Source organism: Eriocheir sinensis, chromosome 20 (assembly GCF_024679095.1).
Source record: "Eriocheir sinensis breed Jianghai 21 chromosome 20, ASM2467909v1, whole genome shotgun sequence".
Classification (NCBI taxonomy): Eukaryota; Metazoa; Arthropoda; class Malacostraca; order Decapoda; family Varunidae; genus Eriocheir; species Eriocheir sinensis.
Genome location: NC_066528.1, coordinates 8981603 through 9005186, shown reverse-complemented (window position 1 = coordinate 9005186; position 23584 = coordinate 8981603). Strand labels below are relative to the sequence as shown.

The window sequence follows — 23584 nt, the reverse complement described above, 5'->3', positions numbered from 1 at the left end:
ACCACCACTTTCACGTAACACCACCACCACCACTATTCACGTACCACCACCACCACCACTATTCACGTACCACCATCACCACCACCACCACCACCACTATCACGTAACACCACCACCACCACTTTCACGTAACACCACCACCACCACTTTCACGTAACAGCACCACCACCACAACCACCACCACTATCACGTAACACCACCACCACCACAACCACCACCACTATCACGTAACACCACCACCACCACTATTCACGTACCACCACCACCACCACTATCACGTACCACCACCACCACCACTATTCACGTACCACCACCACCACCACTTTCACGTAACACCACCACCACCACTATTCACGTACCACCACCACCACCACTTTCACGTAACACCACCACCACCACTATTCACGTACCACCATCACCACCACCACCACCACCACTATCACGTACCACCACCACCACCACCACTACCACTATCACGTACCACCACCACCAACAACAACACTATTCACGTACCACCACCACCACCACCACCATCACTATTCACGTACCACCACTATCACGTACCACCATCATCACCACCACCACCACTACCACCACTATTCACGTACCACAATCACCACCACCACCACCACTATCACGTACCACAATCACCACCACCACCACCACCACTATCACGTACCACCACCACCACCACCACCACCACTATCACGTACCACCACCACCACCACTATCACGTACCACCACCACCACCACCACCACTATCACGTACCACCACCACCACCACTATCACGTACCACCACCACCACCACCACCACTATCACGTACCACCACCACCACCACCACTATCATGTACCACCACCACAACCACCATCACTATTCGCGTACCACCATCACCATCACCACCACTATTCACGTACCACCACCACCACCACCACTATCACGTACCACCACCATCACCACTACCATCATCACCACCACCATCACCTCCACCACTACCACCACCACCATCACTATTCACGTACCACCACCACCACCACTATCACGTACCACCACCATCACCACCACCACCATCACTACCACCATCACCTCCACCACTATACTACCACCACCACCACCACCACCACCGCTTCCACCACCACCACCATCACCACCACCACCACCACCACCATCAAAACCACTACCACAGAGTGAGGGAAAGTGGGCTTCCCAAGATGGCTGCCGCGCCAGGGTAGCTTGCCTCACCCGCCGCCAACCCCACAACACGGGAGCGCGCGCTCTAGGTATATAACTCTGTGGACGGAACACGCGGGAAAGCCGAACAGCTGACTGCCTGAGCTGAGAGGCCGAGGGGGTTTGTTGTCAACGTTGACACGCCCCTCTCTTCTCTTCTCGCCCCTGTCCACACACTGTTACCCTGCCGACGCCGCCTAGCTGTGAGGTAAGGCTTCAGTGAAATATAAGGAAAACCATCAAGCCTGGAATCGCTTCTGAGTGTTATGACGGAGGACATGGTGTAGACATCATCCCACTGCCTCGTAACCCTCCTCCCGAAACTGACCTCCCTTTTGGCTACTCCTGAACTCTCTTTGATAGGGGCAGTGATTAGCTTGAGCTGCTTCCTTTACTGTAATAAAAAGCACGCCTCGCACCTCTTCCCCCCTGTGATAGTTATTATTAGGTGCATTTACTCAGCCACTGTTGATGACCCCTTCGGCAGTTTGTTCCAGGTGTTCACAACACTGGAGGAAAAAAACATGTTCCTCTTACAGGTGTGGTGCCTTGGTTCTAGCAGCCTCAGTGTGTGGCCGCTGTATCGCTTCCAAGGCCCTCCTCTTGATCCTCTTCTCTGCTATTGACACACTTAGATTTTCAATGGCTTAACTCTATTCATCTTTCCTTACTTTAATACTCTAACATGGAGGTGGTGGAGACGTTATCCTGCTGTCTCCTGCTTACCTAGCCATCACCAATTCCTTTAGAGAGGCCTACTGAAGCTCTGCCATAGCCAAGACTGCTGCGGTCACCAAAGATGCCTTCAGGTCATTATCGCAGCAAGACCATACAATTAACGGAGTGGACACTTACCGGGCAACTCTGTGAACAGCTAATACCAGTATATCTCAAGAACAACTCCTTCATCCTTTTTCCACATATTTTGGTTAAGATTCGGTTCAAGCTCCCTTCCATATCTTGTTTCCTACTTAACCACCTGCTGCTCTCCTGTTGTCATATATATCTTCTGAACTATAGTCAACACCCCCTTACCAAGACGTCCCCCCAGGACAGCCATCCCTGACGGCCACACACACATAACATGACAGCCCTCCCTGACGGCCACACACACATAACATGACAGCCCTCCCTGACGGCCACACACACATAACATGACAGCCCTCCCTGACTGCCACACACACATAACATGACAGCCCTCCCTGACGGCCACACACACATAACATGACAGCCCTCCCTGACGGCCACACACACATAACATGACAGCCCTCCCTGACGGCCACACACACATGTGTGGGTTGTCACCGAGAGGCGACCGTGGTGTAATGGGTAGCATGTCCGCCTGGCAAGCGGAAGGACCCGGGTTTGATCCCCGGGTGGTGCCTGCCTTTTCTGGTGAACCCCCTACCTCTAACATGGCGCAGTGAGTAGGATCTAGCAGCGATACACATTCCACGGACTGGCCTTGCGGGAGGGGACCTTAGGGGGGAGTTGTGTGAGTTGTCACCGAGAGGCGACCATGGTGTAACGGGTAGCACGTCCGCCCGGCAAGCGGAAGGACTCGGGTTCCATCCCCGAGCGGTGCCTGCCTTTTCTGGTGAACCCCCTACCTCTAACAACACATAACATGACAGCCCTCCCTGAAGGCCCCACACACATATAACATGACAGCCTTCCCTGACGGCCCCACACACATATAACATGACAGCCCTCCCTGACGGCCCCACACACATATAACATGACAGCCCTCCCTGACGGCCCCACATACATATAACATGACAGCCCTCCCTGACGGCCCCACATACATATAACATGACAGCCCTCTCTGACTGTCCCACACACATAACATGACAGCCCTCCCTAATGGCCACACACACAAAACATGACAGCCCTCCCTGACGGCCCCACACACACATAACATGACAGCCCTCCTTGATCGCACCACACACATAACATGACAGCCCTCCCTGACTGCCCCACACACATAACATGACAGCCCTCCCTGACTGCCCCACACACATAACATGACAGCCCTCCCTGACCGCACCACACACATAACATGACAGCCCTCACTGTCGGCCCCACACACTTAACTTGTCAGCCCTCTCTGACTGTCCCACACACATAACATGACAGCCCTCCCTAATGGCCACACACACAAAACATGACAGCCCTCCCTGACGGCCCCACACACACAACATGACAGCCCTCCCTGATGGCCCCACACACATATAACATGACAGCCCTCTCTGACGGCCCCACACACATAACATGACAGCCCTCCCTGACGGCCCCACACACATAACATGACAGCCCTCCCTAATGGCCACACACACAAAACATGACAGCCCTCCCTGACGGCCCCACACACACATAACATGACAGCCCTCCCTGACAGCCCCACACCCATAACATGACAGCCCTCCCTGACCGCACCACACACATAACATGACAGCCCTCCTTGACAGATTTTGATACAAGGTGCAAAATGTTATTGGTTAATGACTTAATGTAGCCTATAGCCATCAAACAAGGCAGTATCCTTCCATCCCATGTCAGTATTACTGACGATGCTTAGGCCTGCAGCTTCCTGAGTAATGTCCTAACTAGATATTTATTAGTGTGTTGGGCAGGAAATATTGAGCTTATTGAAGCCTTCTCTACTGCCAGTGACAACATCAGTGCCGTGTGATACATATCAATTATTGTCAACAATTACTCTAATAAATGTTACCAAAAATCTAGCCTATTCTAACTTGGCCTGTGTCCCCATCCCAGAATGCATTTCCTAAGTTGCATTCAAACTTCATACATCATTATGTTGAAGTTTCTTTAATTTCCCAGCAGCTATTAGTTACTGTGCTGCAGTATTTAGAGGCCAAAATGCAATACATAATGTATGAACCTCTCACAAGATATCTGTAACATGTTAATTCAATAGTATTCAGGGACTGTCATGGTATGCATAAGGCCATCAGGGCGGGGCCGTCAGAGTCAGGAGCCATCCTGATCCTTCAAACCTCCCTGAAAACCATAAGAGTGTAGAGATCACAACAGTTGTGAAAAATAGCAATGGAAGTGGTGGGAACCTGCACAACCCCCAGGGCAATGAAATGTGGAAACACAGGGGGCCAAAAGGGCAGAAGCCCCCCAGTAGGAGGTTCATGTATATTCTCTTGTCTCTTAGTGACTAGTTGAGGGGGGCAAAGCTCCCCTATTAGTAAAACTTTGCACACTCCCATTGGATTTTAGCTGTGGTGAACCAATGGTTTGGGCTGCTGCAGGACCTTGTAAGGATGTTCTGCCACCCACAGCCACGCAGGTCCTCACACATATCTCATCGCTATTTTCACTCTTGCTTTGATCTTTACATCCACATCTTCCTAGACACAGTGCCAGCACACTAACCACTCAGCCACCGCCTTGCTTTAGCCGCAGGGTCAGGCAGCGTTAGTGAGAGGTGGATTATGGCGCACCATGGGCTGACTGTTGACAAGGTTATATGCTGATATACTCAGGTTTGGTGAAGATGGGTTGCTGTCAGACGTGATTCAGTAGTGTGTACCTTTAGTTTTAGGATATATGAAGGCATCACTGCCTTCTCTATATAACTTGCTGATTTCAATATATGAAAATCACTGAATTACTAGTTGAAGAATTTCCTTTTGATTAAGTATATTATTTTGTTTCAGAACAGAATCTATGGCTGTCTGTCCTGCATTGGCACTCTACACCTGGTACCATCAACATAAGAAGAAAGGTAAAACTTAGGCATAGATATGTCAATGTTAAAATGAAACATGAAACAGTGATCAGAAAACGGAAGGTTGAAGGGGGAGCTTATGAGCAGGCAAACCCAAATTGACCATCCAAAATTGACGTCTTCACTTTTCTCTTCTATAGGAGCATCCCTTATATTTGCTTATATTTGCATTACTTGACATCACTCGTGCATCTGGTCTTCCTTAGTTTGTTCTTGTGCCCCATTAAATATTTTGTTCCTTCTTCTGACTGCAAAATAATGTCTTTTCCATCTGTCACATCCATATTGTTCATCGGCTTATGTAGTAAGTGGGTCTGTTTACTCTTCTCTAATGTTGGTTGGTTAATTTCCTTAAATCTTCCCTCATATATTAAGCCGGCCAAACTCAGAACCATTTTTGTTGCTGATCTTTGTTTTCTTTTCAGTTTACTCATTTTTTTCTTTTCTTTTTTTAAGGGGCCACACAGTTTTTGCATATTCCTGTTTTAGTCTTATCATTGTTTTATATTATGTCCTCATCCTTATAACAAAAGCATCCCTTATATTTGCTAACATATTGTATGGGGTCCCAAATATGCCAGGGACAGTATCTTGTGTTGCCATTCCTAAGCCTCTTTCTTCACTGGCCTTCCTTATTACTTCTGCTCCTAGTTTTTAGTTCCATGTGGACCTGCATATTTATTCTTTCACATATCCAGCACATACAATAAGATCTTGTATCTAACGAGTAATAGCTACATACTAAATTCTTGTATCTAACGAGTAATAGCTACATACTAAATTCTTGTATCTAACGAGTAATAGCCACATACTAAATTCTTGTATCTAACGAGTAATAGCTACATACTAAATTCTTGTATCTAACGAGTAATAGCCACATACTAAATTCTTGTATCTAACGAGTAATAGCTACATACTAAATTCTTGTATCTAACGAGTAATAGCCACGGTACTAAATTCTTGTATCTAACGAGTAATAGCTACATACTAAATTCTTGTATCTAACGAGTAATAGCCACATACTAAATTCTTGTATCTAATGAGTAATAGCTACATACTAAATTCTTGTATCTAACGAGTAATAGCTACATACTAAATTCTTGTATCTAATGAGTAATAGCTACATACTAAATTCTTGTATCTAATGAGTAATAGCTACATACTAAATTCTTGTATCTAATGAGTAATAGCTACATACTAAATTCTTGTATCTAACAAGTAATAGCCACATACTAAATATACACTTGTGAGATGCGAATACATAAACCAATGAAGAAATCGTGATACGTACATGGAAGAGTATTGGACTGAACCTCTATTTTGATCCTATTTTCATTCATTATGTAGATTACCAGTATTAATTAGTCATATACACAGTGACATAAAATATAAAGTAAAGAAGAAAACTTGTGGATTATTCAACTGTGAGTGATGAATGAGGTGCATGGGTCAGAGAAACGGTGGTATTTGTGGTGGGAAGAGAGGCTACTGGGGCACTCCTCCCTCCTCACTGCCACCACCACCACCACCAGATGTAACCATTTTTGTAGTATTCCAACAAAACTGTGAGTGGCAGTGAAGGCAAATCTACAAATACATGCTTAAAAATTCCGGTCCTTTTCAGATCTGGGTGTGGGGCAGAAAGACTGGCTGCAGTTTCTTCAGGAGCAAGCTAATCAAAATGATCAAAAGGAATACAATGCCAAATCGTCAATTAAGACCAAAATATGTAAAGGAACTGCAAAGGACGAGTGTGTCTTACAGAAATTACAAGTGGAAAAGGATTCCCAAGGAGACTTGGGGGACTGTGAGCAGAAGAAGCACCTGCAAGACGAAGGAAATTCTGTTGAATCTGTCATTCCACACCACAGTGTAAAGGTCCAGTCCAGGAGACAAACAGATGAACAGGATGAGGTTTGGGACCAGTCCTCCAGCCACAGCCAGGAGATGACAAGAGCCCAGCTTCCCCTCGGGGAGGCACCAACCACGCCATTGTCGGCCCTTCTCAACACATCGCTCAGCAGCCCTACTCTTTTGCTGCCTCTTGGTGGGTACATGTGAAAATATTATTTATTGCTTGCTGAACTGGTACTTGTTACTGGCATGATTATGTTTTCTTATGTATATATGGATGCAGTATACTAATTTGTTTCAATAAATTACCAGTTATACAAACACATAGGGCAGTTAAAGTACGTTAATCTGGTCACAGATAGGCTGGCAAACCTAACTGTTCAATTTTTCAGCCCAGTCAATGATAAGTCTTCCGTTTCCACTCAGGTGGAAGGTAAAAAGTGTGAGGTGGATTTAGATTTGAAAGTTCAAACTTTGGTGTTCTGCCTCCAGCCATGCACCATGCAGAGGAGATGGAAGGGAAGGGAGGGAGGGATTGGGGAAGGAACTTACGAGAGAGGGAAGCAAGGAGGAAGGTAGGGGCAATAGAGGGAGGGATGGGTTGTAGGTTATGAATTAAATCAGTCTATGATACAATCAATGACACAGTGCTCATTGCAGAAAATGAAAGTGACCTTCAAAATTCTCTCTCTCTCTCTCTCTCTCTCTCTCTCATAATTGTGATCCCGCAAGTACCATCACTTCTATTACCAAGCCTCTAGATAACTTAAAAATCCTTAGTTTCAATGCGCGTAGCCTAAGAAACAAATTTGATGAACTGCGATGTCTTGCTCTGACAGAAAATTTTGACATAATTGCTATAACCGAAACATTTATCGACACCACAAATATTGATTTAAGTTCCGAATACAACATAGATGGCTACAGACTCTTCAACAAAGATCGTGTAAACCGTAGAGGCGGTGGTGTCGCCCTTTTTGTCAAAAGCTATTTGCAACCCACTGACAAAACACCAAGAGACAGTAACGTTGAACATTTGTGCGTGCGAGTAAACATTGCAAAAGTCAATTTAAATATATCTGTCACCTACAGGCCTCCCAGGCAGTCACTCGATGACGACCTTGAAATGTACAGCGTTTAAAAGCAGTCACTTAATAACAGCGGCTCACTGATACTAGGAGACTTTAACCTCCCCCATATCGACTGGGCGACACTGTCAGGTACAGAAGGCGAGTCATATAGAATGATCAAATTTTTAGAAGAAAATTATCTAAGCCAAATGGTTTCTGAACCAACTCGACAAAATAACATACTTGACCTTGTTATAACGACCCAAGATAACCTAGTCAGTAATGTCATGGTAGGAGAACACCTTGGTCTTGCGATCATAAATTAGTCCGTGTCGACATTAGAGCTCAAACATCAGTGACTGAAAATAAAGTAAAGGTGTCCAATTTTAAAAGAGCTAACTTCGTAGAAATCCGACGAAAACTAAAAGAAACGCAACTATCAGATGACGGCAATGTAGAGGACGCCTGGCTAAGCTTTAAAAATCATTTACTCACTCAGCAGAACACATTCGTCCCTTTGTGTGAGAAGCGAAGTAACACTAATAAAAGCCCACTTTGGTTTAATAGGGAAATTAAACACTCAGTCAAGGAGAGAAAATTGTTTTACAGGCTGATTAAAGAAAGAACAAAGCACGCCCGAAAACATTAGACTTTATCATGATGCCAGGCAATGAGTAAAAAGATTAGTATGTCAGGCAAAGCGTAAATACGAAGAAAATATTGCAGCCAACTGTAAAAATAATCCGAAATCTTTCTTCAGTTACATAAACAACAGAAAGGCGATCAGAAGTGGAATTTGACCTTTAACAAACAGCGACGGTGCACTAGTGACTGACAGCCAACACATTGCAAACCTCTTAAACAATTACTTTTCCTCGGTGTTTAATACTAACAGTCTTCCTCCCGCTACCACCAACACCAGTACTATTGTAAATCTCGAGCATGCATTGACTAATTTTGAAATAACAACCGATGAAGTCCTTAAAGCTCTCCATTCACTTAAAACAAATAAAAGTCCTGGACCCGATAGAGTATATCCTATTCTGCTTAAAGAGACAAAGAGCGAAATACTCTCCTCCCTCACAACCATATTCAATATGTCCTTGCGACAAGGCATCGTCCCTTCGGATTGGAAAAAGGCTAACGTGACACCGATTTTTAAGAAAGGAGACAAAAAAATACCAGGTAACTACCGACCCATTAGTCTAACTTCAATTGTAGGTAAGCTACTTGAGAGCATAGAGACAAAATTGTGAGTTACCTCAAAAGCCACTCATTAATTGGGGATTCACAACATGGCTTCTGTAACAAAAGATCATGCCTATCAAACCTATTGACCTTATATAACGACCTCTTCTCAGTTTATGACGTAACCAAATCACTGGACGTAGTCTATCTTGATTTCCAGAAAGGATTTAATAAAGTCCCACATCATAAATTACTTTATAAATTAAAGCAAATAGGTATTCACGGTCAAGTAAACCAATGGATCGCGAATTGGTTGAGCAACAGACAACAAAGAGTGGTGATTGACGGATTTAACTCAGAGTGGGCGCTGGTCACTAGCGGCGTCCCTCAGGGCTCGGTTCTTGGCCCAGTGCTCTTCATTATTTACATCAACGACGTGGATGTTGGACTCAATAATCGCATTAGTAAGTTTGCAGACGACACAAAGATTGGTAACTCGGTTCTCACTGACGAAGACAGGCAAAGCCTCCAAGAGGATTTGCACAAAATTTCATCTTGGTCGGATGGATGGGAGATGCCCTTTAACGTAGACAAGTGCCAGGTCCTTCAAGTTTGAACAAGAAATAAGAAGCTTGAATACGAAATGCGCGGCGTTAAACTCACAAGCGTTCAATGCGTTAAGGACCTGGGGGTCAAAATCGCGTCAAACCTCGAATTCTCACATCAATGCATCGATGCAGCAAATAAAGCGAACAGAATGTTGGGCTTCATTAAAAAAAACTTTTTATTCAAGAATAAAGATGTAATACCTCCGCTCTACAATAGTTTAGTCAGACCCCACTTGGAATATGTGGTACAGTTTTGGTCTCCTCACCATGCAAAGGACATTGCTAAATTAGAAGGTATTCAGCATCGGGCAACAAAAATGATCCCTTTTTTGGGCAACAAATCCTACGAAGAAAGGCTTTCCACCCTTAACATGTTCTCTCTTGAGAAACGTCGCCTCCGAGGAAAACTGATTGAATGTTTTAAAATACTTAATGGTTTCACGAATGTAGACAGATCAACATTGTTTATGATCGATGACACTTTGCGAACGAGGAACGAGGTCCAGTGTAAAACGATTGACTCCTTTAAAAACAAGCTCGACCGACACTTCCTTGAACTTAATATTAACTAGAGTAGAAAAGCAACATTTTGGAGCCATCTGATTAGTGTAAATTCACTTAGGTTTAAGGACAGACCACCTAGTCTGGACCATTGGGTCTGTGTGGTCTGATTTTCTATGTAAATCTCTCTCTCTCTCTCTCTCTCTCTCTCTCTCTCTCTCTGTCAAGTAAGCAGGGGGAGCTGATAGTGATAATGATACTGTTTTGACTTATTTATTGTTTTGTCACAGATAACAACACTTCTTTGGAAGAGACAGCTTTGTACAGCCCAACACTGCCCTTGTGTGATGAAACATTCTCTCCTGCAAAGCGGTGAGTGTATTTTGACCGGGAAACAAAACGTAAAACTTGATGGTTCATCCAGACTGGAATACTTGAATAATGTACATGACTTTCCATTTTAACCCCTTCACTGACTCCGTGATCCCACACATCCCACCCACCCCTCCGCCTCGAAGTTTTTGCGGCGCTTCTAATTTCGTGGGGGTAGTTTATATATATCCTTACACCCATATTTTATCATTTATGTATTTTTTTCTCGTGTTCTGATAGATTTTGTTCACGAGATGTATACTATTTTAATCAAGAGTCCAAAGCACTCATGTCATTCCTTGGTACATCAGGAGGAACACCAGAAAAATCCTCAATTAGGGCAGGAACAGTGGCAGGACGATGATCAGCAAAGGGATGAGCCACGAGTGTGAAGGAGCAGGGGTGTGTGGAGTGTGGGGCTGTGTGGTGTTTCTTCATCGCCACCATTCACATCACTCATTTTCCTCGTCACTACTCGCCTCACTGTCATTCTCTGGCAAATAGTCTTCATCTGAGTCACTTATGAAGCCTTCTGATTGAGTTTCACTATCATCTGACCCTTGTAAGTCACCTTCAAGAGTCATATTGCGCTCAGAATCACTATCGGATGTTGAAAAGACATCATGACGTGACACATGTCAATCACACACTCCCCTGTCACCACCCCCAAGCCCAGCATTCCCAACATCCTTGAAACACAAGGTGCCAACTAATCAATTTGTCTCTACGTCATAAAAACATACAAACTAATAAAAATGAAGTCCTGTGTATCGTCAATGAGTGATGACGTACACATGTACTTCATCGATTCCTTAGCCAAAATTTTATAGGAAGCACTATGGTACGCCATCGGTACTGAAGGGGTTAATGTTCAGATATCAGCTTCATATCAGTTCATCTGTCTAGAAGAGCAGGCAAGTATTTTTGACTAGAGTGTAAGAAAAACTATGCATGAAGAAATGATAGAAGTTAGGGCAGACAGAGGAGGCAGTGAGAAAATGGTGAGCATGCAGGCGTGGTGAGCTGAGGACCTTGGTTCAAGTCCCACCAAAGGACTCTGACAATTTTCAGTCCTTGCCTAGTGTCCAAAGATTACCCATATGCTGCCCAGATCTTTAATCAACCCAAACTTCAGCGACCGTGCAAGTGGAGCACAGGGGGGCAGTATGAGCCTAGCATTATAAACTAGAAATAAAATTTGTCTGCACTACTAATGGACTGGGGTCATCTAAAAGGACCCTTGAGAGGCTAGTGACACTATAGGCAGCACCTAAAAATAAAAGAGGGGGTAGGGGAGAGATGAAAGATCATTTGCTTGAGCAGAATGGGGTACATTAAGATCAGATAGAGATAGTGGAGAATGTTGAGAAAGGTCTTTCTCCTGCAGTGGACTAGTGTGGCTGAAGATGATGATGATGATGATGAAATTGTAAGACATAATGTCTCTGAATCCAAACTGTTGTTCTGTTATCACAACATTTTCTTCCTGTTATGAAGCCCAACCATACATTATAATCTTTTCACATAGTTTACCTATCACATCTGTTGTGAGTTTACCTATCACATTTGTTGTGGTAAAGGCTAGTAAAGTGGGTCTTCTCTGTCACTATGTTTGTGAATAGGTATTATGTTTGCCCTCTTTCAGACTTCAGGCATTTTTACATCATCCAAGGATATGTGTGTGAATTGGTAAGGTATGGTATGATATGGTTTGTGGTGGTATGCATACATCTCTATCTGTACTTTTTCCTGTTCACAGGGGAGAAAGTCCAAGGGACACCATAATGGAAAGCCTGGCTGGCAACTTGGATGGATCGGAGGTGTCATGGAGCAGCGCCCTGGCCACACCCACCTCCAATTCCCTCGGCCAAGTCTTGGATGGCACCTCCCCCTCGACTCTTGAGCGCCAGACCCTCCATCCTAGGCAGGGGCTACGTGAAAATGTAAGCTGCGTTGCAAGTTGGTAACTACTGTCACGGCAATTTTATGTGTACTCTTCATATGTTTCATGCACCAGGAGTTTCTCTATCTAATCACTAATCATCATCGTTTCATCGACGCCTGCTCCTAGGAGCTCCCACCAGGGGATGACCACAGCAGAAGAGCTTCCAACTTTATCCAGACACTCCCTCCTTGCCTGCTCAAAGTTTCTCAAAGATCTTTACCCCCTCTCCCTAACGTACTCTTGCACCCTAACCCTCCATTTCACTGGAGGTCATCCTCTAGCATTCCCTTCCTCTATCTCACTCACATACACCCTTCTGGTCATCTTACTCTCCTCCATTCGCTCCATGTGGCCAAACCACTTTAAAGTCTGTTGCCTCACTTCTTCCACCACTCCACACTTCTTCCCTTCACCCCTGTGACACATTCCAAAACGCTCGTACACACTTTCATTACTCATTCCATCCATTCTACTCACACCACAAGCACTCCTCAAATAACTCATTTCCGCTGCCTGCACTCTAGACCTCTGACTTTCATTCCAGGCCCACGTTTCACTTGCATATGTGAGGGTTGGTACTATTATTGTATTTCTCAAATCCCTCTTTACCTCCATGCTCACACTTCTGCCATTGATGATTCGTCCCAAAGACCCTGCCACCCTTCTTCCTTGCAATGCCCTTTCTCTTATCTCTCCCTCCATACCACCATGATTACACACAACTGATCCAAGGTACTTAAACTCATTGACCTCCTCCATTTATTCACCATTCAGAATTATTTTGCATTCATTTTCACATTCAATTCCCACTCTATATGGGCATACAAAATCTACAACCTCACTTCTACTTCACTCACAAACCATCACTTTACTTTTGTTGACATTTACTTTCAGCTTTCTCCTATTACAGACACTATCAAAAACACTGACCAAATTTTGTTGGTCACTTTCATTTTCTTCACTAAGCACCGTGTCATCAGCAAACAGTATTGAATTCAGTACCCACTTCCTTCCCTTATCGAACAGTCTTACTCCAACTTTGCCCTTCATTTCTCTAATAACACCATCCATATAGATATTGAATAACCATGGTGACATGACACACCCTTGTCTTAAGCCCACTTTTATCTCAAAATGTTCACTTATTTCTCCAGTAATTTTGACACATGCAGATGCATCCTCATAGAAAGACTTTATTGCACTAAGCAGTTTTCCTCCCACACCATATATCTTTAAAACATCCCACAATGCAATCCAATCAACTTTGTCGTAACCTTTTTCCAAATCCATGAAGGCAGCGTATAGTTTCTTTCCTTTTGCTAATATTTTTTTCTACTACCATCCTGAAGGCAAATATCTGATCCACATATCCCCTTCCCTTCCTGAAGCCTCCTTGTTCTTCACTGATTTTCTCTTCTGTAAGTCTTTGCACCCTCTCTATTATGACTTTTCCAAATACCTTTCCGGGTATACTCAGGAGACTTATACCTCTATAGCTCCCACATTCCCCTCTCCTGCCCTTCCCCTTGTAAACTGGGACAATGATGGCACCACCCCCCCTCCCATGCTACTTCACATATCTTGACCATCTATTTAACAACTACATCTCCTCCACACTTCAACATTTCTGCTGTGATTCCATCAATTCCTGCTGCCTTTCCATTTTTTAATCTTTTTATTGCCTGATTTACTTCTTCATATGTTATACTTCTTTCTTTATATGCTCCTCCTCTACCTCTACCCAAAACTGCTGCTGTTACAGCTGCTGGACGTCCATCCTCAAAATTCATTAAGTTTTAGAAATATTCTCTCCATCTCTCTTTCACAGCTTCCCTGTCTTTCAACATCTTTCCATTATCATCCATAACTTCATTTATTTTACTTGAGGAGATATTTTCTGCATTTCTTTTGTTTTTTACTTCTTTCCAATATGGTTTCCTGTTCCCTTTATATTTTTCACTTAGTCTTTTTCTAAAGTCTTCATCAACTCTCTTCTTACTTTCTTTCATTGCTTGTTTTAATTTCATTATGCATTCTCTATATTTCTTTTTCCTTTCCTTTTTTACTTGCTCAGTCACATTTCTTTTTTGAGTTTTCTTAAAAAGTTCCCTTTTCTCTTTTGCTATCCTCCTTATCTCTTCTGTCCACCATGAATTTCCTTTTCTTTTTCCATCTCTCACCACTTTCATCCCTAACACTTTTTTTGTTGTAGTTACCATTATTTCTTTAAATGTTCCAAAACCTTTTTCAATATTTGTATTATCTTTTACACTTTCCCATTTTTCACTTAAGGCCTCTGCCATTTCACAGTTATACTCATCTTTTATTTCTTTTTCCTGTAACTTTTCTATCTTCAGTATTTCCTTTTTTACTTCTCCTTTCTTTTCAAACACCCACTTTTCTTTCAGCTTTAACTTTGCCAGCACTGCAAGATGGTCAGATCCATCGAACATTCCTCTTACTACCTTCGCGTCACAAATTTATTTTCTAAGCCTTTCATCTACTGCCACATAATCAATCAATCCTTTTTGCTCATTATCTTCTCCCCTCCTCCATGTGTATCGGTGGATATTCTTGTGCTGAAAGAAGGTGTTCACTAGGAACATTCCCCCCTCAGCACAGACATCCACCAGGCACTCTCCATTTTCATTCTTCCCAGGTATCCCCCATTTTCCCACCACATCCATCACACATTCATCACCCACTTTACCATTCATATCTCCCATCATAATAAGTTTCCTTTCTTTCTCAAAACTCTTCAAACATGCTTCACTTCCTCCCAAAATGCTTCCCTTTCTCTGTCCTTTTTTTACTTTTCACATTTACTGGTGCATAAATACACACCCATGCATGCTTTACTAAACCTACTTTTCTTTCACCCACACAATTCTTGATCCCTTCCAACCATAATCAGTCACACCATTCCACACTCTTTCAGCAATAGCACATCCTTCCTTACTCCTGCCTCTATACTTCTCATCTATCCCCGTCCATACAACCCCCCCAGGCACACCCTCCCACATACCCTCTCTACCATCACTCACCAGTTCCTTGAATATGTGTTTCACTCACTCCCAACACATCCACTCTACCATTTACAAAATTTTCAATCACTCTCCTCTTTTCCTCACCACATAAACCATTCACATTAATAGACACCAGTCTCATGCATTCATTTCTCTTCTGCCGCCCTCTGGCCATCGCTCCTGCCTCTAAAGACTCAATAAAAGTATTAGAGGCCACCAATGGGTGGCCAGTCCAATGTAGTGTTATGGAGACTTGCTCCTTGTCCAGGCTAAAAGGATTAAAACAAAGCAGCTGATGGTCGCTGCCCCCCTCCACGTTGGTTCTACCCCACAGGGTATAGTAACGGTGCGCACCACGTAAAGGTGAGGATGGGGTAGGCTACCTTCCCAGTCAGAGGGTAGCCGTATTGCTCCTTTCCCAATACCCTAAACAAGGGAGCTGTATGCATAGGCAGCAAAACGCACCTCGGATAAACCTCATTGGTTACGATACTGCCACTGCGCAATCAGTTATCAATGTCCATTTCTCCTAGCCATTGACCAAGCAAATGTAAGTGATGAATTACTGAATCTTTGTCATATACTGAATGTACATGCCTGTATTTTCTGCTTAAACGAGTGTTACTTTTGTTAAAGGTTCCTGATAATGGATCTTCTCAACTTCTTCATCAGGAAAATGAAATCAAAGGGAAGCAGGAATTTTTATTTTTTATTTATTTTTTTATTTGTTTATTTATTTATTTACCTATTTTTCGTGTGTGTGTGTGTGGTGTGTGTGTGTGTGTGTGTGTGTGTGTGTGTGTGTGTGTTTTACAATGTTTTGTAGCAATGGTGAAAATTCTCATGCTAAGAATTTTTTTTTTTCCCCAAGGTGTTAGCTCGTTCACTGTTCAGCCCACAGGCGTCTGGAGCCGCCGGTTCCTCATCCAGTGGAGAGCTGAGTCCCGGCCTTGGCATCATCAGGTGCTTCTCTCCCGTGCCAAGGTTCAGCTGCAGACCTGTGTGCTCTGTGCAGGCACGGAGGCCCAGCTGTGGTGAAGACGCCAATCCAGGCTGGCTGGAAGCTGGAACGCAGGGATTCAGAGTAAATTTCAGTATTGAAGAGAATGTTGCTCTTAAAAGAAATGTAGAGGTCACCCTAAAGGATAATCTGGAAATGAAAACAGTAACTGAAAGTGGTGCACACTCACCTGATCGACAAGTAAACATTTGTGCTGGGGTTAGGCCAGACCAAACCAGCACACCAGCTCAGCCTCGACCTGTGAGAGCAAGGCACTTAATACTTGCTGCTCAGTCGCCAGAGTCTCCAGGCTTCGTAGAGCCCATCCCACATGCCCGAGGGATTAAGAAAAACGAGAGAGTTCAGGAAACTGATCCACTTCCAGATACAAAAGAGATGGACAAGTTGAATGAAAAAGTAATTTATAGTGATGGTCTTGCAAATGACACATCAGATGTTGATGAATATTCATATGGATCAGCAGAAGATCCATTTGATATCATATGTTCACCAGTAAGCAAAGTAAAGAAGAAAAGGAAAAAAAAGATAAGTAACAGTAAACTGACTTCAGGAAAATCAAACCAGAAACTAGAGAAAAATATTGATGACAACAGTCTTGTTGACGAAGGCAATGAGAAAACCAAACAGAAAGCTATCCCTGGGGGCACGCTGAGCAGCCACAGTGGGATGGTTTCAGGTGCCTCTTCCAACAAGAATCTACACCAAGATACAGGCAAGGGCACTGAGTATAACAAGTACAAAAGAGAATCTTCTTGTAAAGCTAAAAATAATATTGCAGAGGACATTAACTGTAAGTCAGAATACTGTAGCAAAGAACATCCACCTGAAACAACAGATTGTGAGGCAGTCAAAGGTTTAACCTCAAAGCCTAATACAAACCTTACCTCTTCCCCTTCTGGAAAGCATGTTGCTGCATTGGTTGCTAAGACAGAGACGGGAAATTTGCTAGAAAATACCAACAAAGACAAGGAAGACCATGTAATGATTACCCGTGACAGTAGAAAGGATATTTTTTCAGCACAAATCTCAGAACAACAGAAGAGAAAAAGTACAGACACATTATCTCTGTATAAGAACAAGAGAATCTCAAGGAGATTTGTGTATCCAGTTGACCTGAGTAAGCCCCATGTAGAGTTGAATGTTTCACACACAAAAACTGGAAGAAAGGGAAAGGGAGGAAGTAAGCCAGCATCACCAGGCAGGAAAGGGGCCACCTGCAGCTCTCCAACTAACAGATCAGATGAAACACGACAAAATGAGGCATCCGTGCCACTTGGTCCAGAAACATCTTGTGGTACCCCAGCCAATAGATGTGGGGATGAAAAGGGAACTGAAACAGCAGAGCCTGGCAGTAAAAGAGTCATGTGCAGTAGTCCAAACACACCATTCAAACCAAAGGAGCAACTTGATGTGATAGCACACAAGCAGAAGAAATTCCTTCCTCTTGCCAGTTTAGGTCAAATTGACACTTCTGAGGCAAGCTTAAGGTCTTCAGTTGAACCATTAGGGGCTGTTGAGTATGGACATGAGGAAACATATTTGGGAAGTGAACAAGCACCCATCACTAAGAAGGGAAATGAAGGCAGTGATCATGCCCTTCAAGTAGTCCCAGTGGCTCCTAATGCCAAAGGAAGCATCATGGAGGTCACGGGGAAGATCAGCGCCAGTGGTAGCACATTAACAGAAAATATGGATGACAAATACAACTGTACCTCCAAAAATACGGAAATTAGTTTCATGGCAAGCAGTTCTGATTTGGCCAATGTTGCTCACTCACTTGTAATAAAGAACCAAGAGGCGGAGTGCAACACAGACCTCCTACAGCCTCATGTCCCTCAGATTGGTGCAGTAGGGAATCCGGCCACCCAAGGACCTGAGGGAGAAGGGGAGGAGGAGGTCTCTGGTGCACCGAACAACCAGGTGATCAGTGATACTTTCAGTGACATTGACTTTTCTGATAGTGATTTTGATATTTCTATTCCAGTAAGAGAGGAGGGTGTTGGAGGCGATCATGAAAACATAAAGGCAAAGGAGGGAAGCAATCAGTCCTTAGATGCTGCACCTAAAGAGAAAGTCAGTGGAGATCTGTTCAGTGAATGCCACTCAGATAAAAGTTCAGGTTTTAAGGGATTCATAACTGGCAGTGGAAAACAAGTCAAAATTAGTGAAAAGGCTCTCCTGGAGGCTAGAAAATTCTTGGAAGAAGAGTTGAATGAAGATGGAAGCCTCTCACCTCATCAGGTTCCACCAGGAGAGAAAGGAGAAGCAAGGCATTTAAGTGGTATGCATAAAACATCAAACTCTAATCAGTGTTCTGCATCAAAAACTGGATCTTTAAGCTTGGCCTCCGATCTGTCAGCAGCAAGTAGTGCAGGAGTAGTAGCAGAAGTGTTTGTCACGCCCCACATAGGCAACAAATTAAATGTACTGGAAGTTGCAAATTCACAAGTTATTAAAGTAACAAACATAAAACATCCACAAACTAAGGATACAGCATTCACAGATGTATGCGAGAGCTCTAGGAGACATACCGTGGATGGTAGCGTTACTCAGTCAGTCTGCTCAAAGCTTAAGAGCACATCTGATGACACAGCTTCAGAGGCAGAAAGGGAAGGGAAGGAGACCATAGAGGCAGTAAAGTTGCACTGTGCAGAAAGTACCATGTTCAGTGAAGAAGTCAAGCCACCAGAAGATACTCAAACTATTAGTAAGTCAGCACAATCAAAAGCCAATACATTTCACGGCTTTTGCACAGCTGCTGGATCAAAGGTAACGATCAGCAAAGAGGCAGCATGGAGAGCACAGTTGCTTTGGGAAGAGGTGGATGCAAATATGGAGCTTAGTTTGAATAAGGAAGCCAACATGCAGTGTGAGCATAATGTCTTAGGAAATGAACAGAGTGGAAGGTTGAAAAACTCAGCCACTCCCACAGAGCTGAGAAAAGGAGACAGACTTGATGGCAGTGAGAGAAGTGAGCTGAGTGAGACCAATAACAAAACCAATGGTGCATTAAACATGGAAGTGGGGTTCCACACGGCAAGAGGAAAGAAAATTTCAGTTGATCAAACCTCCATCACACAAGCTCAGTCATTATGGGCAGAGGCTGCTAGCTGTGAAGCAACAATACCTGGCACTGAAGGAGCTCCAACACACCTGAGTACAGCCAGTGATGGTAAACACTTTGTGCCAGTGAATGAGGGGTTCAGCACAGCAAAAGGAAACAAAATAGCAGTGAAAGAGTCCTCCATCACACAAGCTTACTCATTATGGAAGGAGGCAATCAGTTGTGAGGTAGCATCACCTGGTCATGAAGGACCTAAAAAGAAGCCAAGGATACCCAGTAAGCCTGAACATTATGGAAAGGTATTGTGTAAGAGGGTGACAAGTAAATCTGATGGGCAATCTCTTGAGGGCATGAAATCAGCAACCATTTCGAATAGTGTTCAAACAAGCCCTAAAGATCGAAATTCATTATCTGAAAAAGCTTCTGACAAGAAAGTTCCAGAACTGCAGGGCAGGGGAAATTTTTCAAACACCTTTACAGAATCCAGTGAAAGGTGTATTGAAGATAGCAGAAGGGTGTTCTCAAGGCCTGCAGGCATGCCCATGGCAGCTGGCATTGGCTCTTCAATTGCAAGTGATGTAAACATCAGAAGTGAAAACTTTGCAATCAAAGCAAGAAGACTGTTTGAAGATGATAAACCTTTGCAGTCTGGAAGTGGATGCCAGTCTCCAACATTAGTTACCCAAAACAGAAACAATTGTAAAAGTTATAAAAAAAATTATACTCATAATGAGAAGGGAGACACTGTAGAAGGATCACTTATGAAAGTGTCTGAGAATGTTGAAAGTGGACCTAAAACTAGTGGCCAGTCATTGCAAATTAATCCTCTTAATAGTGTTATAAAACAGGATTCTGCATGCCACCTGTCTAATCCGGAAAACAATAGTACTTTGGACAGGCCACTGGGTAAGGAAGGAGTGAAAGCAGATGTGAACCAGAGCATTGAACTTAATGCTCATCTTAACACAATAGAGGGAAAATTATTGGAAGGAGTGAGTCAGAAAATGAAAGTTGGTCATCCGGCAAAATCTTGTAACAGTTATGAAAGCATGCATAAAGGAAATGATTTTCAAAAGGCTGAGACTGAATTTTGTGGTTTTCTGACCGGCAATAAAAAGCAAATTAAAGTCACCAGTGAATCTTTACAAGTAGCTAAACAGCTGCTGCAGGAGTGTGCCAGCAATGAAGGCACTCCTGAGAAGGCTGCCAAACCTTCATATGAGATGGAGAAAAGTTACAGCAGCACTGATGATAAGCAAGTTACAACAGTTGAATCTTTCATGGCTGTGACTGATCACAATGGAGGCACTGTCAGTGAGAGTCATGATGCTGTACATGGGTCACCTATCCTAGGCTCTCAGAAAAGAAGTAAAGGAAAAAATGTCAAAAGGAGATCTTACGTCACTGCTTGCCAAGAATTACAGGATGACTTAGTCAACAGCCATGAAATACTAGATATCTCAGACATCACTGAGGCTTTTCTGAAGGACCAACTTTTGGACCCTGAGGAGGTTGCAAAAGGCTCCATCAACCAGAGGAAAAGGTCTCGGGGACGCGGTCAAGATGAAGAAGTCTCACTCAGCAAAAAGACGCGGAGAAATGTGATCATCAGTCAGCATGAAGGTATGAAAGGTGAGTCCCCCAAAGTATTTTATATAAAAATTAAATGAAATAAAACTTATGGCTTGGAATGCAGCAATTCAGATAGTATGCAATAATTTACTCAATTAATCAATGATTTTATTGAAGCATCCCATCGTGCCTTAGCAAAGTGTGCACCCTCTGTCATTAAGTTATGCAGGTTGCGTTAGCTGGAACACACATGAATGTGTGGAAGACAATTTCAGGTTGATGCAGTAAGTTTTCCATCAACTGTTGCCTGAGGATCACAACATGAGTCTCTCTCATTCTAACGGGCCTTCAAGACTTCTTTTCATGTGTTGGTGCAGCACAGGGTGAGCCTCGAGGCCTTCAACCAGCTCTCCATGGTTGGTTGGGGCACACGTCTGGCAGTATATCTTCTGATCTAACCAAACTTACAAAATGTATGAGTATGGGTTTTAGTAGCTTGAGAAAGAATGGGTTGGCTCATTGCCACTTCAATGAAATATCAAAATTGAAAAGTTTCCTTACAATCTGGGAAAAAGGTTCTTAACACGTTAAGCGCCATATGTACCACCGATGGTACATTTCATACTTTCAATAGTCGCCACATGTACCACCGGTGGTACATTAATGAGTTTTTTTTCTCTTCCTTTTCAACCAATATTTCTAACAAAATAGTAGGCAAAATGCAAACACAAATATTCTAAGTGATAGTTTATTTATTTATTTCTTCAAAACTATAGCATTGAAAGATGTTAATGCATAGGAAAATTTAACATTTTTACCCTAAAATAAAAAAACTTCTTTTCCTTATAAACACAGTGTTCTTTGAATTTCATTTACATTTCCTTACATTCTGCAGTAAAAAAATAGCAGATTAAAAAGTATCAAACAGTATTGTTCACTCATCAAAGTACAAAACACTTTCTATCCCTACAAACACTTTCTTCATTCAGAGTGAATTCTTTCAAAGCATGGGATACACAGATGTGGACTGCCATCACATTGATTACATACAGTTTTTACTCTCCTAGCTTTTGCAGCTGCAGTTACACTTCCTTCATTTAGACTAAGGGTCTGATAACACCCTCTGCACCTTTTTCTTGCTGTTCTGCATTGACCCTGCAATTCAACAAGGAAATGAGATGATCTTTTACCTCCCAGAGAGAGAGACTCTCTTCCAATGCTTATTTTCTCTGTTGGAATTCCTGTGGTAAGAGAAAGAACTAAAGACTCCCGGAATTCCTTCATTGACAAGGTTTTCTTTGCATGATACTTATTGAAAATCAGGAAGGAATTGACTACTGCTGTTCCCAAAATGAGCTCAAATGCTAATTTTTTATACCACTTGCGAATTTTGCGCAGGGGTGAATAATAGGATGACATCTGGTCAGAGTAATCTACTCCCTTTTTGGCAGCATTGTAATCCAAGACAGACTGTGGTTTCTGAGCCTCTGTGCCTCTTCTCAAGACAGTTGTCACTTTTTCAGCAGTATGTTCTGGAACAGTTGTTAGCATCAGAACATTGCGCTTATCTTTCCATTTTAGAACTTTTATGCCTTCTGAGTTTTCTTTTCCTTCAACTTCACCTTTTTTCAGTTTCTTGTCTGTTACGATTTTAGGATTCTCTTTCCTGTTACTCCGTAAGGTTCCACACACATATGTTGATTTTTCTAGGAGGACTCTAGCCAGGGCTACAGAAGAGTAAAAGTTGTCAATATACAGAGTCCTACCTTCTCTCAACAGGCCTTCCATTAGTGACATTGCAACATATTCTGAATGTTTTAAATCTTGAGAAGTGTCTCCCTTTCCTTTGTATATCTTGAATTTCCAAGTGTATCCATCAACTGAGCATAGTTTATATATTTTGAAGCCATACTTGTGTTTTTTGTTGGGGATGTATTGTCGTAATATTGTTCTGCCACGAAACATAACTAGGCTTTCATCTATGACAACCTTTTCACCAGGTGTAACTTTTTCGAAGCTTTCAGAGAGAAGTCTGATGAGTGACCTTACTTTGTACAATCTGTCACTTTCATCTTGGCTGTTGTCAGCAAAATGGAGAAAGCGTAGGATCAGCTCAAATTTGTTTCTTGGCATAACATTCTTCACCAGCTCTACTCCATACATTTTACTTTTAGCCCAGTAACAATCAAATGTTGGTTGCCTGTTTAAGCCCATCATGATAAGAATTCCAAGAAACTGTTGAATATCCTTGGAGGTTACTGGTTTCCATGCATTCATTTTAGAGAGCCGTGTAATAGGCTTTTCAGCTGCAGTTTGTTCAAAGTACCTATTAGTTTCCATAACTATCAAATCAATAACCTCATCAGTACA

At 43.0% G+C, this 23584-nt stretch overlaps 1 protein-coding gene and 1 non-coding gene across 7 annotated transcripts in view; both read left to right on the top strand.

The window, feature by feature from the left end:
- Window positions 1–1174: 1174 nt before the first annotated feature.
- The window catches only part of LOC127001154 (uncharacterized), a 66445-nt gene continuing 44035 nt past the window's right edge, over window positions 1175–23584 (top strand). The window contains exons 1-6 of one of the 6 annotated variants that reach the window (XM_050865368.1): window positions 1175–1438; window positions 4923–4990; window positions 6618–7040; window positions 10505–10586; window positions 12346–12529; window positions 16452–18359. In XM_050865368.1, coding sequence (XP_050721325.1) covers window positions 4933–4990; window positions 6618–7040; window positions 10505–10586; window positions 12346–12529; window positions 16452–16595 — 891 coding nt within the window. In that variant the 5' untranslated portion in view covers window positions 1175–1438; window positions 4923–4932 and the 3' untranslated portion in view covers window positions 16596–18359. Of the gene's footprint in view, window positions 1439–4922; window positions 4991–6617; window positions 7041–10504; window positions 10587–12345; window positions 12530–16428; window positions 21275–23584 lie in introns of those variants that run through there. The other 5 variants (XM_050865365.1, XM_050865363.1, XM_050865367.1 and 2 more) reach the window with 5 other exon arrangements.
- On the top strand, window positions 2541–2615 carry Trnaa-ggc (transfer RNA alanine (anticodon GGC)). The gene has a single exon. It is a non-coding gene; the product is annotated as a tRNA-Ala (tRNA).